Here is a 22,240-nt window from a genome sequence, read left to right as displayed (position 1 = left end):
ATTGGAGATAAGAGTCTCATGAAAGGTGAGAGCCCCGTGGCTCACGCCTGTAATCCTAGCTACTCAGGAAGCTGATATCTGAGGATCCCATTTCAAAGCCAGGAAAGTCCGTGAAACACTTATCTCCAATAAACACTCAGAAAACCAGAAGTGGCACTGTAGCTCAAGTGGTAGAGAGCTTGCCTTGAGCTGAAGAGCTGAGGGACAGCACTCAGGCCCAGAGTTCATGTCCTATAATCGCCAAAAAAAATAAAAAATAAAATAAGAGTCTCAAGAACTTCCATGCGCGGGTTGACTAGGAACCATGATTCTCAGATCTGATTCCTGAATAGCTAGGATTACAGACTTGAGCCACCAGCCCCCAGTGTCTGTGAGATTCTTATCTCTAATTAACTACCAAAAGAGCCAGAAGTGGAGCTGTGACTCAAGTGGTAGAGCACTAGCCTTGAGCAAAAGAGGTTAGGGACAACACCCAAGCACAAAGCTCAAGTCCCAGGAGAAGAACGTCTCTACTCCCCCTCCCCCCAAAAATTAAAGAAATGACAAAAGAAAGAGATTAAGAAATGTATTCAGGCTAGGCAGTGATGGCTCACACCTGTTATCTTAGCTATTCAGAAGGCTGAGATCTGAGGATCATGCTTTAAAGCCAGCTTGGGCAGGAAAGACCATGCTAGATTATTAGACTTTCCCAGAAAACCGCACAGGCATCCAGGTACAGAGAATAAAGAAAAGTTTATTGCCAGGAAAGGAACCGGCAAGAAACCTTCTCACAGGGGAGAAGTGAGAAGCAGCACCAGCTATTGTCTAAGGTGACCTATATAACCTAGGAGGTTTAGGAGGGGCTAGAAAGGACTAGGAGACAGAGACCCTGGTGTGGAAGTGTGGGCCAGGGGCTTCATAATGGAAGATGAGGATTTATGGCTACTGTCCAAATAGTATATAAGGGGTCTCTCAACTGCCCAGACCTGAAGATCACTCTAAGAGGCTCTTGTTGCTTACATGGCTTATATGGTGGTAGCTATTCCAGAGAAGAGCCATCCCAAGGTAGAGGGTGTTGGAGGCTGATTATTTACTGCCTTTACCAAGTGGGCCTGGTGTTGCCTAGGAAGGGAACATACTAAGCCGTGGAGAAGGGAAGGAGTGTACTAAGCTATGGGTAGGGAGTTCATTTTGCTAACTGTCCATGAGACTCTTCTCTCCAATTACCCATCAAAAACCCAGACACAGAACTGTGGCTCAAGTGATAAAGCTCTAGCCTGGACCAGAAAGGCTTAGGGAGAGCGCCTACATTCTGAGTTCAAGTCCAGGACCAGCACCAAATAAATAAATCAATAAATAATATATCTAAACACATATAACTAGGACAGTGATGTCTGGATCAAACCCAGACAAAACAGAGGTCTTGAAAGGTTGGTATTAAGGCAGAATGAGAATGAGGCAAGGAGACAAGGGGTAGTAAGGAAGGCAGTCTGAAAGGTACCACATGGCCTTTACTGGGCTCTCAAGGTCATGTCTGAAATTAACTGTCTGGCAGCAGTACAACAGGTCTGAAGGTCAGAGACTGGGTCCCTCCCTCTAGGAATATTCGAGTACCAGTCTGGGGCACATTCAGTATTCAGTAAGAAACTGATGGATGACTCACATGTAAATGAAGCAGAACCATAGACTCAGCCAGCAGCCCTCCATCAGGCTGAGACTGCACAGCAAGGCCTGGAACTGGAGTGTACACATCCTTCCCAGGATCATCCTGGGCTTCTCCCTGACTCACCTGGCCCAGCTATAAATGCCTGACAGAGGTGAACAAAACAATTAGTTGGCTGCATGACTTAGCTACTAAACACAGTATTCCATGAACTGCAAGGTAGACTAGGCAGACCCAGCCCTGCCTATGGCCCAGCTTCTCCCAAACCTGGGGACTTTGACTACTCCTTGCTGTTTTCCCAGTCTGGACTGCTGTCTGTGCTGCACCTCTGCCTAGAATCACATGGCTTCCCACCCCTTCCCTAGCCTTTAGGGCCTGGCTGAATCATCACACTCAACTTGAAAAGAATAGTCAGGGCTTCCCCTTTCAGGAGGCCAGGCTCTCCCAGGAACTTGCACACACCTGTACTCACAGAAGCCAGAGAGAGACACTGCACTCTGGGATTAGGACTTCAGGCTCTGCAGGCCAGTCAGCATTTCAGCAGCCAGCTGTGTGGCCCTGAGTGAAGCATATCTCTTGCCCTATGCTTAGTACCCTCATCTATAAAATGGAGCAATTATGGTCCATATATTATTAGGCTGATGTGATCATGAGCAGGGTACCAGATGCTGCAATCCTAGTTAATGAAGAGGCTTGATAAAGAGAGTCACACTTCCAAATCAATCCGGGCAGAAAAGTCTGCAAGATTTCATCTACATGGAAGGCAGTGTGTGCTTGTGATGTCAGGAAGAGCAGCAGTCTAGAATAAATGAATCACATTCAAGTATTCACTCAGGCAGGAAGTGAAATCCTATCATGAAAAACAATCAGTAAAAAACAGGGCTGCAGACATGGTTCATTTGGCAGAGCACCAGCCTAGCAGAGTCCAAACCTCAGAACCCCCAGCCCCCTAGAGAAAAAGAACAATAATATAGAGAGTACTTAGTACTGCACCAGCAATAACTATTATATATGATGAATATCCTGAGCTCAGACGTTGCAGATTATTTGGCATCTGGATACCTGCAGGTGGGCACAGTAGATGAATGAAAGGATCCATTCTCTTTTAGCATCAGCTGCTGCTCTCCCTGGCTCCATGCTTCCTTCATGTTCCTTCACTTACCTTCTTGAGACATGTGTGCTTCCCTCATCCTAGGCTTACAACTACCCACAGCCACAAGAATCCTGCAAGTGGATTTTACATCTAATATTAGCTTTGGGTTTCAGTTGAAACACTAAATACAACAAGGAAAAGGTGCTTTTCAATTTTAATTTTATTTCTTCTTGTCATTATGGCTTTTTTGTTTTCTGGGTTGGCTAATGGGTCATTGGGAATTCAGTTACTGAAGTTGTTACTTGTTTTGGCTAGAAATGTTGTTTATGTAATAAATACCAATATGGGGGATGATTAAAACACACACATCGACACACACACAAAAACAAAAACAAAACAAAACAAAAAACCTTCCCTCACTGCCTCCTGCCTCCCTGCCTCCTGAAGTCCAGGTTCTATAGCCCAGTCATCAAAGCACTGTGCCTGGTCCCTTACCCACCACTGCAATTACTCTCTAGCAGATAGTAACAGAACGTTCAGTGACTCTGCCTCACCCGTTATAGCTGGAATAGGCCCCCTCTTACCACGTGAGAGGCCCAGTCATACTGCATACACATGACTACAGTCTTGATCTTCTTAAGGACTACCTTAAAATTTACTCACTACTTTAGGCAGGCACAAGTGGCTCATGCCTGTAATCCTAGCTACTTAGTAGGCTGAGATCTGATTCAAAGCCAGCCTTGGCAGGAAAGTCTATGAGACTCTTTTCTCAAATGAACCACCACATAACCAGAAATGAAGCTGTGGCACAGCACCAGCCTTGAGCAAAAAAGTTAAGGGACAGCACTCAGAGCCTACATTCAAACCTCAGTATTTGCATCAAAAACAACAACAACAACAACAACAAAAAACATCTTATCACTTGCAGAAGCCTTTTCAGATCTCCACAGCATAATCTCTTCTTGGTAAAACATTACACTGGTCTCCTCTTCCAGGGGGAATTATTCTATGTCCTGCCTTGCATGCTACAGCGCTGTCAACTCATTTGTGTTCCCTGTTACACTGAGAGTGTTTGGGTTTGTTTCTTTCTTTCTTTTTGCCAGTCCTCGGGCTTGAACTTGGCCTAGGTGCTGTCCCTGAGCTTCTTTTGCTTAAGGCTAGCACTCTACCACATGAGTCTCAGCAACACTTCTGGCTCTTTGTCTTTATGTGTACTGAGGAATCCAGGACTTCATGCATGCTAGGCAAGCACTCTACCACTAAGCCACATTCCCAGCCCTGGGAGTGGTTTTTTGTAACTACCACACAGAACTCCCCCAAATTTAGTTTGGATCCAGAACAAAACTGTTGGTGTCAATGTAGATGGAACTCAGATCAAACTGAGAGACATTGTAGTGGAGTGACAAAACACAAGGACCACATATTCAGACAATGATGTTGATGGAGATCTCTTAATCAGGAGAGTGGCTTTAGTTAAAGAACACATATGGGCAGTGGGATTTGTTAATCCTCCATGGAAGGAAGGATCATTTGTAAGAATTAAAAAAGGAACAGAAGGAGCTAGAAGAGATCAAGACAGTTATCCCTACCTCTGGGATCCCTTGGTGTCCTTTGGCCAAAAGTAGCATAACCCGGGGCTGGGAAGGTGGCTCAGAGGTAGAGCACTTGCCTTGCATGCATGAGGCTCTGGGTTCAATTCCTCAGCACCACATAAGCAAAAAAAAAGAAAAAAGCAGGAAGTGACGCTATGGCTCAAGTGGTAGAGCGCTAGCCTTGAGCTGAAGAGCTGAGGGACAGTGCCCAGGTCCAGAGTTCAGGCCCCATGACTGGACCCCCCCCCAAAAAAAGAAGCATAACCCCAATCTCTGACTTCGTCTTTGCAGGGGTAGTCTTTCCAACAAAGTAGTGTAGGATTAAGGCCCCACTCTATTCCAGCAGGAACACCCTTTAACCATGTTATTTACAATCACCCTGTTTCCAACTAAAGTCATATTCTGAGGATTGAGTCTCAGAATTTTAACAGGTTGTTACTTTGTGTGTGTATGTGTGTGTGTCGTGCTGCTACTGCAGCTTTAATTCAGGGCCTGGGAGCTGTCCCTTAGTGTTTTCACTCAGACTTTTTGGTGTTAACTGGACACTAACTGGACATTGCTACCTGACCAGGCTTTGAACTGTGATCCTCAGATCTCAGCCTCCTGAGTAACTATGATTGCATGTGTGGGCCACTGGTATAACAGATCTTATTTGAAGAAACAATTCCATCTGTGAATCTGTTTACCCCTTCATGGGGCCTAAGGAAAGACTGAGTCACTGGGATGCAACCTTTCTCCTTAAGAGACCTACCTCTGGTCCCACAGGACCTTCACCATAGCTGCAGCAAACACCTTCCCCCCAACACAGTAAACAGAGGCCCACATTTCCAAGAACAAAATCTTACCCCAAAGAGACTCTTTTGTGCTTAAAAAGACCATCTGAATTATGAAATTGTAACCCTCTATACATCATCTTTATTATGGTGGTAAAAAATGGTCTTAAAAGACCATCTGAAGGGAGAGAACTAGACAGATCCTCACTCAGAGACACCACCCACAAAGCCATGTAGGCCAAGGGGATGGACAGATTGATGCTAATGGACAGTTTAAGAGGAAGTCAATCAGTTCAGGCCAGGAACCAGCTGCTTTTCCAGGAAGCTCATCCTTCTGAGGTATCTGATCTTACCTGAGGAAATGGAAGCACAAGAATGCAGCCTCCTGAGGGAGAATGTGTACAGTCTCTCCTAGCACCAAGAGCAGAAAGACTTCCAAATGACATACAAGGGAACAGCAGCAGATAAAGAGTCCTGGATGCCCGGCATCCATTGCTCAAGCCTATAACCCTAGCTATTGAAGATGCTGAGATCCGAGGATAGAGATTCAAAACCAGATAGGGAAGACAAGTCCATTAGACTTTTACCTCCAATTAATCACGAAAAAGCCAAAAGTAGAGTATGGCTCAAATGGTAGATTCACAGTCTTAAGCAAGAAATGCTAAAGGCAACCAGGAGCCGGTGGCTCATGCCTGTAATCCTAGCTGCTCAGGGGGTTGAGATTTGAGGATCGTAATTCAAAGCCAGCCTGGGAAGGAAAGTTTGTAAGACTCTCATCTTCAATTAACCACCAGAAAACCAGAAGTAGCAGTGTGGTTTAAGTGATAGAGTACTTGCCTTGAGCTGAAGAGCTGAAGGACAGTGCCCAGGCCCAGAGTTCAAGCCCCACGACTTACAAAAAAAGAAAGAAATGCTAAGGACAGTGCCTAGGCCCTGTGTTCAAGCCCCAACACCAATAAACACACACACACACACACACACACACACACACACGGAATCTCAGCAGGAACACAACAGTCAAGATACTGAGTGCTACTACGTGCTTGTCTTTGGAAGAATCAGTTCATAAGACAGATGAGATCCTGAATCTTATGGTGCTCACGATCTAATGAAGCAGAAAAACAAACAAGTAAACCAACAAGCAAGCAGATTCTAGTCAGTGGATCATTCACAGATATGTTGCAGAGTGATAAGGGAATTTCTAGATGTCAGCTCTAAGAGATGCCTATCAAAACAGATGTCCGTGGCTTGTTTCTGTAATCCTAGTTACTCAGGAGGCTGCAATCTAAGGGATCACCCAGACAGGAAAAGCCCATGAGGCTCTTATCTTCAATTAACCACCAAAAAAGCCAGCATGGGATTGGTAGTTCAAGTGGAAGAGTACCAGCCTTGAGCAAAAATGTTCAGGACCCAGGATGAAAACAAAAAAAGCTAACAATAACAACACCAAAGGCTGTCTGAGGGGGCTGGGAAGGTGGATCAGTGGTAGAGCACTTGCCTTGCATTCCTGAGGCCCTGGGTTCAATTCCTCAGCACCGCATAAGCAAAAAGAAAAAAAGCCAGAAGTGGCACTGTGGCTCAAGTGGTAGAGCACTAGCTTTGAGCTGAAGAGCTGAGGGACAGCACCCAGGCCCAGAGTTCAAGCCCCACGACCAGAAAAAAAAAAATGGCTGTCTGAGGTGACTAGAGCTGAAACCTCAAAGGTGAAGAGAACTAAGTCAAAGTTGTTAGGAAGAGCATTCATTCATTCTCTGAGCAAAAACCTAAGGTAGGAAGTGAGCCCCCTGTGTAAGACAGCCAACAGGCTGGAGTGTGATGGTGAACACAACCAACACACACAAAATGAAGCTGGAGGGGTACAAAAGGGCCAGACAAGGCAGGAGCTTGAACTTGAGCAGTAGCTGCAAGGCACTAATGAATTCTAGAAAAGAGATAGGAGCCTCTGATTTTACTCATAAATGCATTCTCTGGCTGGGTGTTAAAAATGGACTGAGATTCCAGCAGAAGTGGGGAGAAGAGCTAGGAGCATTGAGCAGGGATCCAGGAAAGCTAGGATAGGGTAAGAGGAGGGAAATGGGCGGAGTCAGAATCAAGGTTTGGGCCAGATGCAGTAGAGAACTCAGAGCTTCACTGAGATCCCAGGGCTAAAGCAGGAACATTAGAACTCACTCTCCCAAGTCACACAACATACAGATAAGGACACAGAGGCTCTCCCAGGTCAAGGGTCTACCCAGAGTCAAATAGTTCAGGATGGCCCCCACCTCACAATGCAGGACTTCTACCAGGAAGAAATCAGAATAGGGGTTTGCAAATAAAGCTTTATTGAAACAGCATATTCAGGTGATGAATGTACTGTGTGTGGTTATATACACACTACAGTGGCAGAAGCGAGTGGCTATACTGGAGACTGTATTATCTACAAAACCATATATTAGGCTCTGAACTACATGATCACAGACAACACACTGGTTATATTTGGAACTAGAGCTGCCAGAGACAAAAGAAGTGTAAGGTTCAGAGAGTAAATCTTGGGAATCCTTTCTCCCTAGCCATAGGCTCACCCTAGGGGCTGTCCTGCTGAGAGGAATCCTTCAACATTACTTCACTCCAGGGAAGGCCTTAGGAAAATGACAAACCCACCATAACATCCATGCCACTATGCTGTACAAATTACATTCTATAAACATTTCCAAAAGACATAGATGAATTCTACCTGCCAGGAAAGATACAGAAGGAGACAGAAATGATGAAGACCCTCTAAGTCACTATGGGCCACAGCAGATTACCTAAGCCCTGCTGAGCTAAACTGAGTGAGATCCCCCCACTGGGGTGTATTCAAATCAAAGATGGCTGCCCATCTGACAGGGAAAAGGTTAAGAGAGATTTGACAGGGCTGGGAATGTGGCTTAGTAGTAGAGTGCTTGCCTAGCATACATGAAGCCCTAGGTTTGATTCCTCAGTACCACAGAAACAGAAACAGTCAGAAGAGATGTTGTGGCTCGAGTGGTAGAGTGCTAGTCTTGAACAAAAGGAAGCTCAGGGACAGTGCCAAGACCCTGAGTTCAAGTCCCAGGACTGGCACAAAGAGGAGAGGGAGGAGGGTGGAAGGGAGAAGGAGGGACAGGACAAGGAGTGCAGCAATTGTGTGTTCTAAAATGGTGTCTTAGGGGCTGGGAAGGTGGCTCAGTGGTAGAGCTCTTGCCTTGCATGCATGAGGCCCTGGGTTTGATTCCTCAGCACAACATAAGCAGGAAAAAAAATCTGGAAGTGGTGCTGTGGCTTAAGTGGTAGAGTGCTAGCCTTGAGCTGAAGAGCTGAGGGACAGTGCCCAGGCCCAGAGTTCAGGCTCCATGACTGGACCCCAAAATGGTGTCTTATAGCCACCACACACAACCACACATACACACAGCCCAACACCAATTGGGAATGTCACAGAGAGATGAGATTGTTGAAAGCAGGGTTGGGGTCAAAGAGGCACATTAACACCACAAGGAGAACCCCACAAGGCTGGGGGAAGAAATCCATACCTGGACTTTCCTGCCCTTTATCTGCTACAGAGAGAAAGAGTACAAAACCTGATGATTCACATTAAAAGTCATCAAATGTCCCTTTAATACCTCTGGCATGGTGCCTGGCAGCCCTTCTTAATGTGGACTATTGTTCCCTGACAGTGCTTTGGTGGCAGAAGCAGTCCCCTGCCTTGCCCACTGCCAGGGGAAAGCAGAGAACAGAGGGAGGAGACTGCATGAAGGAGGGAGAAACAGGCAGGAGTACCCAGACCCATGGAACGACACCTCTGGAAGACCCTCTTCCTACAGCTCACCGCAGATAAAGGATGACTCACCCCTTGCCACAGCACGTGACAGCTGCCCCAAGGAAGGCCAGGTAGAAAGAGATATGGGTCAAAAAATGAACAAGACCCGCCCTATTCTGTTTTTCCTATGATAATCCTGGGGCTTGAACACAGGGGCTTGCCTGAGCGCTGGCCCTGAGTTTTTGTGCTCAAGGATAGTGCTCTATTACTTAAGCCACAGCTCCACATCTAGCTTTTTGGTGGTTCATTGGAGATAAGAGTCTCCCAAATTTTGAACCATATCCTCAGATCTCAGCCTCCTGAGTAACTAGGATTACAGGCATGAGTCATTGGCTTCTGGCTCTGACAAGCCCCATTTTAGCTGTATTCTGCTGGTATGGGAGACAGGTAAAGCTCTATTTACAGGCCAGGAAACAGAGGGTCTAGGGAGGTTAAATGCCTGGCCTCCTGAACTCAGTCAAACACGGCAACCACACAAGCCAGGCACAGTGGCTCATGCCTATAATCCTAGCTACTCAGAAAGCTGAGATCTGAGGATCATGGTTCAAATCCAGCCAGGGCAGGAAAGCCTGTGAGACTCTTACCTCCAATTAACCACCAGAAATCAGAAAGTGGGCTGTGGATCAACTGGTAGAGCACTAGCCTTGAGCTGAAGAGATGAGGGACAGTGCCCAGGCCCAGAGTTCAAGCCCCACCACTGACCAAAAAAAAAAAGCAAAAGTGATGGGCTAAATGAATGGCAGCCAGTTATTACTACATATATCCTCCTCATTAAGACTCTTACAAGTAGTATTTTATGTTGTGTCTTCCATCATCTAAGGAAGCTGAGGAAAATTCAGCATTCACAGCTTCAACTTCTTAAAAACCCAAGAACAAGAAGAAAAACTGGGGCTGCTTTTTGTTTCCCCCTTCCTTCTCCTATCTCTATTCAGCAGAGGGCAGCAAACAGAAAGCATGGATAGATCAGAGTGAGAAAGAGAGCCACATGCAGAACCAGCTACACATGCATAAATACACCCCCCCCCTCCACAGCAAGTGGAATTGTTTAGCTTCCTCTAGCTTCCAAAGTATAAACAGTCTATCTCCTCATGCTAGGAAGAGCAGGGGAAGTTGGAGAGACAGAAGCTCTTTTTCAGCTCAAGAGATTTTCAGTGAGCTGACTTTTCATGCACATGAGAGAGGAGGAGCTCTCAGAGCAGGGAGAGGAAAGCAGCCACAGAACTGACAAGAAAATTCTCAATGAAGACAGCTTTCAACTAATCATCTTGAGGTAACAAGGCTGGAAATCCTAACACTCAAGCTCTCCCCAGTGAGAAACTGAGGCCCATGCCATTAGCACCTCAGCCCAGCGGTGTCAGAGAGTGCTGATCTACAGGATACAGGTTCAGTGCTCCACTGTAGAGAGCTGCGAGAGGCAGCACCTGGAAGATGGCGCCGGCTTCCACCCTCCGCCTTCCCGATGGTGAGTGCTCTCTGTGGTAAACAACTCCTTATATGGCTAAGGCAAAGAATCTGGCTTGCTTCCGCGCACCTGAGCCTATTGGTGGATCCCACGTGGCATATCAGGGTTGGCTACCCATCGGGTACTTAAGGCTGTGGGGAATTCTCCCCGGGGTTGGGGTCAGAAGATTACTCAAAGGTCCTGAATAAACTGCAGAGAGAAGAGCTCGGTGTCGCGTCTTCCTTGCTGGTCGAGGTGGTCGTGACACTCCACAAAGACAGGGCCAGAGTGGCAAAGTGGTGGCATTTTGAGGGTCAAGTTTAATCCCCACGATGTCAGCAGGGCTCTGACATGGACATCTGTCAGCCTCTTCTCAACTATCTTTCCCACCACCACAAGCAGGAGTAGCCAGCTTCTTCTCTGTGTAAATGCTCTTTCCATATGACTGAGGTGGCCCAATCCCATCCCTAGCTCTAAGTAGGATAAGTCACCCAGCACAGCCCATCTTCCTGACTAGTGATTGTGAATGAATCCTATCATAATAAACACATCAGATCCAAAGTGGACCAATAAGATTGTACAAGATGTTATGTCGAAAAATGAACTTTACAACTTTGGCGTGGGGGGATGGCGGAGTGGGGGGAGATGGGAAGGGATGGGAAGGAGAAACAAAGGAGGAGGCAAGAAAGCTTGGTAATAAATGTACTCATTACCTTGCCCATGTAATTGTAACCCCTCTGTAGTATTTTCACAATAAAAATAAAATAAAAGATTTAAACAGATCATGCTAAGATGTCTTTTCTACAGAGGCAACAGAGATAGAGTCTCTCCTCTAGGGTCTGGGTATGGATATAAGGTCAAAAAGTGTTATCATATTTTACCACCAAGGTATGGAGGGGCATGGGGAGTACAGAGTGTTCAGTCTAATATAAAGGCAGAACCAAGAGAACTTAGAAGAAGCCCACGCCCTGACAGTACTACAAACTTCCAGATCATACCATACCTGAAGCCAACTAGACCTTGTGTGTCTTCTTACTCATTTAAGCCTGCCTGGCTCAATTCACTAGTTGCACCTGATAGTGAAGTGGCCCTACTTTCCATGCATAGCAGCGACAGTGCCACATGGCACATGTGATTTACTTTCTCTACTTTCCTCTTGAATCCCTTCAGGTTATTCTAACTTCAGGTTATTTTACTTTCCCTTACTTTAAAAGTAATCCAGGCATGGTGATTCAGGCCTGTAATCCTAGCAACTGAGGAGGTAAAGACTGAAGGATCAGAGTCTGAGGCCAGCCTCAGTCAAAAAACAAACACAAGAAATCTGAGAGACTTCATCTCAACTAATGACTTGAAGCAGTGGGGCATGCTTGATATCTCAGCCATGGAAGAATCACAATGGCACATATCTATCTTTCCCAGTGACATAGGAAGCAGCAGGTTCACAGCGCAGGCATAAAATGAGATCTTACCTTAAGAATAACCAATACAAAATAAGGCTAGAGGCATGGAGAAAGTGCTAAGTTCCTACCTAGCAAGGGAAAAGCCCCAAGTTTAATCCTCAATATAACCACATTTTTTTAAAATTACAGGCCAAGTGCCTATAATTCTAGCAACTCAGGTGACTGAGAGTAGGAGGATCACAGTTTAAGGCTAGCAAGGGTAGAAAAACTCATGAACCCTCATTTCAGAAAATAACCAGCAAACAGCACAACTATGTTTATCACAGCATTATTTACATAGCTAAGATATGGAGCAACACAGATGCCCCTCAGTAGATGAGTGGATCAAGAAAATGTGATATGTGTGTGTGTGTGTGTGTGTGTGTGTGTGTGTGTGTGTGTGTGTGTGTACACACACAATGGAATTCTATGTCTCCATCAGAAAGAATGACATTGCCCCCATTTGTTAGGAAATGGAAGACTTGGAAAAAATTTATTAAGTGAGGTAATTCATTAAGTGAGGTAATCCAGGCCCAAAGATACATAGGTCCTATGGTTTCCCTTATTTGCAATAACTAGTATATGTCTAGAACAAGCAGAAAAGGTCAAAAGCTATGTACATATGACCATATAAGAGGATGTTAAGTGAAAGGAACCCCATGATAGGGACACAGTGGTTTTTCCTTTCTTGCTATTGTTATTAATATATTTATAATGTACTATGTTTTTTTGTTCTCCCCCCCTCCCCGCCGTTTTCACTGTATTTGATTCCAGTGCCCTGCATTTTGTATATACATTTTTGTAATTTGGGGAGGTAAGGGAAATAAGAAAATGCTTAAATAAGGATACAGGTTGGCCCATTGTAACAATGAGATGTAAAAGACACTTAACAACTCCGTTGGGGGGAGTAGAGGAAGATGGGGGTAGCTGAGGGAGGTGGGGAGGGAAGGGACGGCAGGGGATAAACAAAGGAGGAGGTAACAACAATACTGGATAGGAAATGTACTCATTACCTTCTTTATGTAACTGTAATCCCCCTATACAGTATTTTAATAATAAAATACATATAAAAATAACCAGAGAGACAGAGAAAAGGATTGAGCGAGTGAGTGAGAGAGCAAGCGAGAAAGAGAGAGAGAGAGAGAGAGAGAAAGAGAGAGAGAGACTGCAAGCTGGAGGCGTGGATGAAGCAAGCAAGTGAGCAAATGCATGGCACTGAATTCAAACCCCAGTACCATCAAAAATAATATTAAGTAAAAGGCTGGAAAGAAAATTTACAAAAATGGATCTGCAAAAATAGTCAGGTATCACTAGCTACTCAGGAGGCTAAGATCTCATGATCATTAAAAAAAAAAAAAAGATCTCATGATCATGCATGGTTTAAGGCCAGCCCATGCAAGAAGACCATGAAACTCTGATGCCCAATTAAGTACCAAAGCGGGGAGGGAACCCAGTGGGAAACAGAGATGTGGCTCATATGGTACACCACTGGCCTTGAGCGAAACAGCTCAGGGACAGCTCCCAAGCCCTGAGTATAAGCTCCAAGACTGGGGTGTGTGTGTGTGTGTGTGTGTGTGTGTGTGTGTGTGTGTGTGTGTGTGTGTGTGAGTGTGTGTGTGTGTGTGTGTGTGTGTGTGTGTGTGTGTGTGTGTGTGTTGAGTGGGGAGGTTCTAGCAGCCAAATGGTGTAATTAGGTACTGGCTACCAAAACTGAGGCATGCTAATTTGACTCATGAGGGAAATAACAGTAGACATGGATCTAGTATGTGGAGGGAAGAAAGTCTTTGCAGCAGAACACAGAGGACTTGGAGAGCACTGTGTTCATGTCTGCATTCCTCCTGTGAGAACTCGAGTATGTGATGTCCCTTTTGCTGCCTATTTCCATAATGGACTAGTGACTTCTCAAGCACCTCCCTCCACTTTAACACTCACTCAGCAAAAATCCAGTTTTCCAAGTGCCACACCATGTGCTATGTACTTAAAGAACACAGTGTCAAGACATCTCCACCTACTGAGGCCATGATGCACTTCTTAGCCACAGGAACCGCAACAGGCTACATCCTTTCCCCATTAAATTGTACATGCTACAAAGGCTAGATAAGCTACCTCCATTCCCCATGCCATTGTGGTTGTTGGAGAAGCAAAAGTCTCATTTAAGTCTTTCTCTTTCTGACTATGACCCAAATATAAGATGCAAAGGTCAGGTATACGCAAAATACTTAAGACACGCACACAACTGGCTCACACAACTCAAATATCATTAGGGAAAATTAGGTAGTACAGGACATATTTCCAGCTGCCAAGTTCACCTCCAGGTATTTCTTTACACAGTGATGATATTCTTGATGCCATCTCAATATAACAGCTGACTGTGGACAAGAAATAATTAAATGGTTACCTAATCATTGCTACATGGTTATCTTTTCAATAAGCCTTTGCTTTTCCATTATTGATTCCCTTATCTGTTATCTCGCACCAGAGCCAACAGATTAAAGGCTGAACAACTTTAGACCAAAACCTGAGAGATGGTATTACAATATGAACAAGCTCTCAAGTTAGGGCCTCCTCAAAGATTACATTCGAAGTCTTAAAGTCCAAAGCTTTCCAATATGTGCTGCTAAACTCAGAACCACAGGACCTTAGAGATAGAAAGTCCTAACAAAGACCTATGTCATTTAAAATAATTATTGTTAGTATAAAGGTGATGTGCAGAGGGGCTATAATTATTTTAGTTGGAAAAAAAAGTACGATTCTTTTTAGCAATATCACTCCATCTCTCACCTTCTCCCAGTTTTTCCTTCCCTTTCCCATCCAAAACTTGTATAGTTCATTTGCCACATATGGTCTAGTGAGTACTACCACTGAGTTTGTTCCCCTGTGTCAAAAATATCTATTTCTTACCTCACCAGAATTACTCCATCATTAACTTCACTTGAGCAGCAGTATTGAGAACTAGTTTGAGACCAGCTGATTCCAGGCTTAGTAGACTTAATTAGTAATGTCTGTTCTAGCCATGGGAGGGGAGAGATGGATTAATAATATCTGTCTTGACCACAGGAGAGGAAACACCATTCTAATACATTTTCGCCTTTCCTCCTTTGGAATTTAAACTAACTTCACAAAGGAGTAATCCAAGTCCAGAGTAGTTAAACCACTTTCCTAAGGTCACTGAGGGAGTTTAGTGCAGGAAAGAAGACCAGAAACCAGGCCTCTCTCCCCAGACTATCATCAGTGGGGCTCCTTGGTAGAAGCAAGCCAAGAAAAACAACAACACACAGAGATTTGCTTGGCTAAATCAACAGTCCTTCCCAAATGACATCAGATTTCACCACACTAAGCAGGCAGAGATTAGCAATCTAAGGCCACCAGCCCCTATGAAGAAAATTACAGAAATCATTCCAGGCTACATTTCCAAGCACTTAACTTTCTGATGGGTGCGATTTTGCTGAGAAGAATGAAAGGAAGTAGGGAGGCGGGGTGAAGAGGAAAGTATTAATTTTTGCATGTGATAAAAATAAAGTTCAGCTCTGATATGAGGAAAACTCCTGATCCTTGAAAATTAAAGTCATTGGTACTCCATTATCCCACCAATTTCCATTCCACTGAAGCTATTATCCAATTAAGTCAGTTCTCACCAGAGATTATGGCTCAGAAGTAGGAAGGGACCGCATCAAGTTTCCTAATGTGGGCTTTTAATAACCAGTTCCCACGCCTGAAATATGAAACAGATTCTAGAATTAAACCAAGTGTTAGGCAGATAAGCAGGGGGGATAGTAATGAGAGCAAGCCACAAATTAAAAGAAAAAGAAAGATGGCGTCACGGCTGGCTTTCCTACTTGGTTTGCAGCTTTCTGAGAAGCCAGCTGTCTGACCACATGAATTCAGAAACCCTAGAAGCATTATGTGTCCTTTATTTATTTTTTCAGGTAAGGTGTAGGATTATTCATTGTTCCGGCTGGCACCAGGCCACGATGGACCTCCACATGGCTGGGAAAGGCCTGGGAAAGAGAGAGCTGGGAAAGAGAGAGAAAAGAGCTAGAAAAGAGAGCATCTGGGTAAGGTGGAAAAGAGAGAGCTAGGAAAGAGAAGGGAACTGGGAAGGTGAAGGGAAGGAAAGAGCTGAGAAGGAGCTAGAAAAGAGCAGAGAGAGGGCATCTGGGCCTGGGGTAGGCCTTATCTAGGGTATGGGTAGAGAAAGGTGTGGCCACAACAAATTCAGATGTGACCATTATGTGTCCTTTATAAATCAGATGTCCTGCCTAGCTCCAGAGTCACACTCAGGATGAACTAGGTGGCAGTTCTGTGACTTACATTCTACCAAATGACAGCTAAGTGCTCTTTTAATCTTCAGTGGAAGAATCAAAGAGTTAAAGAGGACTGTTCAAATAGTGGGTTCATTGCCCTCAGATAAACTTCTCTCAAATCCACAAGGAACCTAATTTTTTTTGGACAAAAGTCCTGTCAAGTCTTCCCTCCAGAGCCTCTGTGGTTACTTCTACGAGGAAGATCAATGAGGAGGTATTGTGGGAAGGTTCTCAACAATTACCAGAGTGACAGACTGAGCTTAGAACCAACTGGTCAACCATTCATAACAGCGCAGAGTGCTTCAGATAGCAGATTTCCCAGACAGCAGCCTGATGCATTGCATGCATGCACAGGGATAGTGTGGAATGAAGACTGGAAGAAAGTCAGCCTCTTCCTTCAAGGCCAACTGCCATTCAAACAAGGAACTAACTGGGAAGGCCAAGCCCAGGGCTCTTCCTCTGCAAAGAGAGTAGAACACAAAAGGGCTGTGTGGAAATTTGGCAGGATCTTCCTGAAAGGCAGCAGCTGAATGCTGAACCTTATAGCACCTAGAAAAGCCTATCATTGCAAAAGAGCTCTTCTGCTGCACCCAGGAAGGAGAAATTTTCTGTAAAGGAAGAACAGCCAGTTGACAACCCTTGAAACACCAATCCCATTCCCCACTTCCTCCTCCTCCTCCTCTTTATGCTATTCCAGAGAAAAAGAAATTAAACAGGAATAAAACCTGCCCCCTGAGCTATCCACACACTGCAGGTGTGTTCCAAGGAGCATCCATCCAGCTGTTGCTCTCCTCTCTTTCTGCCCCAAAGACTGCTTTATTCAATCAATACCTTCTTGTACATGTGAGTACTTTTCTTTGAAAGCTCAGGCCAAACTGGCAGTTAACTTTGACCTTCTCTCTACACATCTAAGTCTATAGGAGATGAAAATCAGAACTTCTTTGGCACCTGCCTCAACTGAAATATGACAGCTTTCTTTAGGAAAAGGCAGACTGTCAAGAGCTCTTTTAGACCTGGTCACAGCTATTCCACAGGAGACGTGCACTTGGGCAGGACACACCCCCTTTGCCTGGGGCTTTGCCAATATAGAACCCCTGAACCTAGGGACGCTGTCAGGGACAATACCACAGGAAAAAGCAGTAGACCTGTGTCCACTCACTGATCACATCACAGAATGCTGGCAACTCAACCAAGAGAAGGAGTTGGTGGATGATAAGCACATACAGCAAGTTAATGACAAAGCCAAACACAGCCCTGGCCTCTTCTCCCTGATACTGGTACAGGATAGGAATTGAAGGAGATTTCAAGAAAGGAAAACATACAAGACACAGAATTTAAGGGGGAAAAGGCTAGGCAGGCTATCAGGGTTTGAACTCAGGGTTTAGGAAAGGACCTTGCTAACTTTCCTTAGTTTCTGAACAGTTAAGATGTACCAGAAAGATCAAGCCAACTCCTCTTGGATGGTTTGCAACAATTAACTAGGGTAATTGCTAAGCTCCAATTGATCCCCCCTGTGGCAAAGAACTGTCTGTGCTCAAGATACCAGAAAGGCCAGGCAACGGCCTGACACTGAGGAGAAAGGAAAACCAATCAACCTCAAAAAGTCAGCCTCTTCCATTGAGGGCAGCCAACCCTGATATGAACATTATCCACTTCCCATGGGACCACAAAAATCCCCTAAGCAAATCTGAAATGTCCCAATATACAAAGCAATTCAAGCATGCATAGATTTGCCAGGAGGTGAGAGAGGTAGAGTGATGTGATTGTGCAGGAAAATGTAAATCCAAGCCAGGAGCTGGTAACTCACACCTGTAATTCTAGCTACTCAGGAAGCTGAGGTCTAAGAATCCTAGTTCTAAGCCAGCCCACCCAGGAAAGTCTGTAGGACTTTTATCTTTAATGAACCACCAAAAAGCCAGAAGTGGAGCTGTGGATTAGGTGGTAGAATACCAGCCATGAGTGAAAAACAACTAAAGGACAACACCCAGGGCCTGAGTTCAAGAGCCATGATCTGAACATGCACACACATGCACATGAAGAAAAATCATCATTTATTCCATATGCAGGTACACATACGTGAGACATGGGTGAGTTTCAAAGAGGCAAAAACAATTATTATCACAGTTCGGGCTGCAAGAAATAGCACATCCTATCAGAAAGAAGTAGAGAAGGAATGTATGTGGCATTCTGCCCTCAGGGGACAGCGCTCTGGGAAATTTTGGGGATCCCTCTACCTGGACACCTCTATACTCCTAGAGGATAAAAGGTGGCAAATTCCTCAAGAACCAGAAATTGACCTTTCACCCCATCCAAGGGACCAAAAGCTCCAAGAGGATCTTTGCACTCACTCCCCAAGGAATTCACAGGATCTGAGACAGAAATAGGACAGGTAAAGAATAGGTAAAAGGGGCAGGGAGTTCCAGGGGTCCCTGTGCAAATGGCAAAACATGAAAGGGACTGACCTGAGTAAAAACAGCAGGATCAGCAGGTGGGGGTGAGGGAGGGGAGCAGAAGTGATGGGGGAACCGGTCCTACAGAAAGAATCACACCCTGGGGATACAGGCTTGTGCAAACAGGGTACTACCCAGAAAGAGAACAAGGTCAGAGGACAGGAGAGGGCAACGGAAAGGCAGGCAAACTGTAAAGTATGGAAAATAGAAATAAGAGTTTCATAATGGGCACTAAGGGCCCTGGGTTCTAATTCTGACTCTGCTTAGTGGACAAATCCCTGTCCTTGGAGCCTCAATTTACCCCATCTGGGTGGGGGAGGAATGGAAAAAAGTGCAGAGTCTTCAGGGGCTGCCTCTGAGGACACCGACAGGAGGAGGAGGAGAGAGAAGGAGCTTAAGGTTTGAAGTGAAATCAGATGGCCCCACCTAGCCCCACCACACCCAAGGCACTCACCTGTCCCACCGTGGAGACCATGCTGCTCCCGACCTCCCGGGCATGCCTTTTGGCTGCTGCTCTTGGTACAGAGCCCACAGCCCCATGTTCGGCAGGAAGACTAGGGCCACCAGTACCAGAGACACCGCCTGCAGAATCCACTTCTCCTTATGCCTCATTGGGACAGTCAGCCGCGCCCTACCGGTTCCACCCACTCCAGGCTCCGCGCCCATCCACGTGAACGCCTGGCGGCTTTGGCAGCAACTCTGCAAGCACAAGCGGCTGCAGCACCGGCCCGACATTTGCCAACCAGGGAACCGGATGCTACCACTAAGTCACCGCCATGGGGGGCGGGTCTTCTCCGCCAACACCGATGTCGGGCACCGTGGAGCAGCCAGGCCTGCAACACCCTCTTACAGACTTTCTAGCAAACACCTGTAGACGTCGACCTCCATCTTCTCATGAAGGGTTTCAGTCTACCCGGGGTGACCCTGACATCCGATGTTAGGGCTTCCCCCTCCTGAGTCACAATGGTGCAGCCCGCTCTGCCCGTGCTCCCCTACCTGGAGGAGCAATAAGAAAGTGCCAGAGTTGGGTTGTTGGGCTCTGACTGGTACACGCTGAGTGGTGGTGCACCAGGTGCATTTTGTGCGGTTCCTGTGCACTCCAGGATCTGATCCTGGCCTCAAGTCTGCTGGGCATGTTTCGGACCAGGGATTTGAGCTCCTCCTGCTTTGCTTCTATTGCTGGAGCCCTGCCGATGCACAGCAGGGGTTTGGGGCTCTCCACTTGCCTTGGCCCAGGCCTGAAAACACCAAGACCTGCTTTGACCCTGGGATCTTAGTGTCCTCAGCCATGGAATGTGGTCCACGCTGTGATCCGTGTGCACTGTTCCACGAACTCTGGGTTTCTTCCTATCAAAGACCCCAGATGTTGGGTGAGTGTACACTTATGTTTAGAACTGAGTTCAGTCAGTGCCCTCTGCCCTGTGACACCTGCCTGCTCTCCCTACCAAAGTGGTGGGGAGGTGACCCGAACCTGTACTTGGGCCCCTTCCACACGCAGGTCCAGTACCATGCATCCTCTGGACACTCAGCCCGTGCATGGAGCCCTTCTCCAAACTTTCGGTTCAGGGTTTGTCTCCATTCAGCCCTATTTGGCAAAGCATCAGCTGGCACCCATATGCCAGACCCTGTACCAGGCTCCAGGAGGACGTGCAGGAACCCCAAGCCCTGGAAGTTAAAATGACTGGGCTGAAATACTAAACAAACATGCAGTCACCCAAGACTGCTAATGGGTGCATCACGATGCTGAGGGATCTGAAGAAAGACTTCCTGGACCACAGAGAATCTGGACTCCTTGCTCCAGTGCTAATCCCTTAACTGCTTCTTCCCTGATACCCTATTCTCTGCCACATTCCACACATGCCCTCTTCATGTTCTGCTTTTCCAGCTCGGCCACTGACCCTAGTGACTTACCACCACCAGCTCTAGACCAGTCTGTCAGCTTTGTCTGCTCAGGCTGACTCTGAACAAGGATGTTCAGATCTCAGCCTCCTGAGTAGTTTTTGCAAATTTGCTCTTCTCTTCTCTAGAAACTTCTTCCTCTATCTAAACCTTTGGGTGAATCTGGATGCGTGATGGCTCCTGAGTGTAATTCTAGCTACTCAGGAGGCTGAGATCTGAAGATCCCTGTTCAAAGTCAGCCTGGGCAGACAAAGCTGACAGACTCCTATCTGCAATCAACTAGCAAAAAAGCTCCAAGTGAAGGTTTAGCCCAAGTGGTAGAGCATCTGCCCTGGGGAAAAAGCCAAGCAAGGGCATAAGACCCTAAGTTCAAGCCCCAGCACTAGCACATGTGTGCACACATGCACACTCACACACACACACGTACAACTAAACCTTTGTGTGGCTCTCTCTATCTTCTCAGGGAGTAGATCAGTGGTTCTGCCTCAGCAAGCTTTACCACAGCCGGTTGATCTAAATAAAATATGAACTTCTTTCCTCCCCAGTTCCTTGATTTTTCCTCAGAGGAGCTCTCAGTTTGAGCCTCCTTTACAGTGTGTGAACTACAAGCTCACACTCTATTCTATTACACCCTTATCTCTAGCAGACCCTGCTTCCTTTTATTGAAAATCAGAAAACTGGCTCTGCTTCTGGGCACAGGAGTTTGCAAAAGGGTCCTCCCTCTTCCCTGGGCCAAGCAGCCCAAGTAAAGCTGAGACCTGAGGATTTTAGCTCATACACACCTCAACCATGGGAAGGTAAACGGAGGACCTTCCTAGGAAAGGCACATTTTAACTACTACATTCAGTAATTACTGCTTGAGCAAAGTATAGCAATGAAGGTCATAACAAGAAGGAAACAATTTGGAGTCTCCTCTTCTGCTCTCCTCCTCTAGCTCCCTAGAGGACTCCAAAGGAAATTGGATTTGAGGTGTTTTGTCTTATTTTATTTATTTATTTATTTTATTTTCCCTGGGTCACTTGATCAAAGCTGCACACCAGCCCAGTCTTCCCACCATAGAGATTTTGCTCTAAGAATCCAGCTTTAATCTTGGACCTCTTTCATCACTTTTACAGTATAGGTTGCACCAGCAGAGGGAGGGCCTTCTGGGCCTTTATCTTCCTCCCAGTGACAAGACTACTCCCAGGGGGAAAAAACCAGAGTAACCACTGACTGAAACTGAACCAGAACTGGTACTTTCAGGACTGAGCTCTCCTATTGGGACTGTCATGGGCATTAAATGAGATAATATATAATAAAGTGTTATCTAGCCCTGATGGCTGTTAGCTACTCAGGAAGCTGAAGTGTCAGGACTGGGGCTTGAACTCAGTGCTTTGGGCTCTGTCCTTGAGCTCAAGGCTAGTGCTACAACTTTAGCCACAACATCACTTCCAGCTTTTTCTTGAGAGTTTATTGGAGATAAGAGTCTCATGGACTTTCCTGCCCAGGCTGGCTATGAACCTTGATCCTCAGATCTCAGCCTCCTGAGTAGCTAGAATTATAGGCATGAGCCACCAGGGTTTGGCTGCCCCCCAAGTTACTGATGTCACCTCCCCTCATTCTCTTTCTCACTCAGAACCAGCCACACACCTCTTCCTCCTGGTCCTGAGTTCATTGTAGCCCCGAAACTTTCACCTTAGCTATTGCCTCTGACTGGTGTTTTTTTTTTTTTTTTTCCATACTGCCCCCAAGGCTGGCTCCCTCTCATCCTACAGCTCTTGGCTTCAATGCCACCTCTTCACAGAGACCCTGTG

General features: G+C 45.9%; 1 protein-coding gene across 1 annotated transcript in view; it reads right to left on the bottom strand.

Annotated features, from left to right (window-relative positions):
* Positions 1–19,023, bottom strand: part of LOC122121599 (insulin-like growth factor-binding protein 3) — a 182,915-nt gene extending 163,892 nt beyond the window's left edge. The window contains 2 exon segments of the mRNA XM_042695847.1: positions 18,561–18,629; positions 19,003–19,023. Coding sequence (XP_042551781.1) covers positions 18,561–18,629; positions 19,003–19,023 — 90 coding nt within the window.
* Between the last annotated feature and the right edge of the window lie 3,217 nt (positions 19,024–22,240).

This window comes from Dipodomys spectabilis, unplaced genomic scaffold (genome assembly GCF_019054845.1).
Source record: "Dipodomys spectabilis isolate Male_0828 unplaced genomic scaffold, ASM1905484v1 ptg000191l, whole genome shotgun sequence".
NCBI classification, from domain to species: Eukaryota; Metazoa; Chordata; class Mammalia; order Rodentia; family Heteromyidae; genus Dipodomys; species Dipodomys spectabilis.
This window is presented reverse-complemented; position numbering and strand designations above follow the sequence as displayed.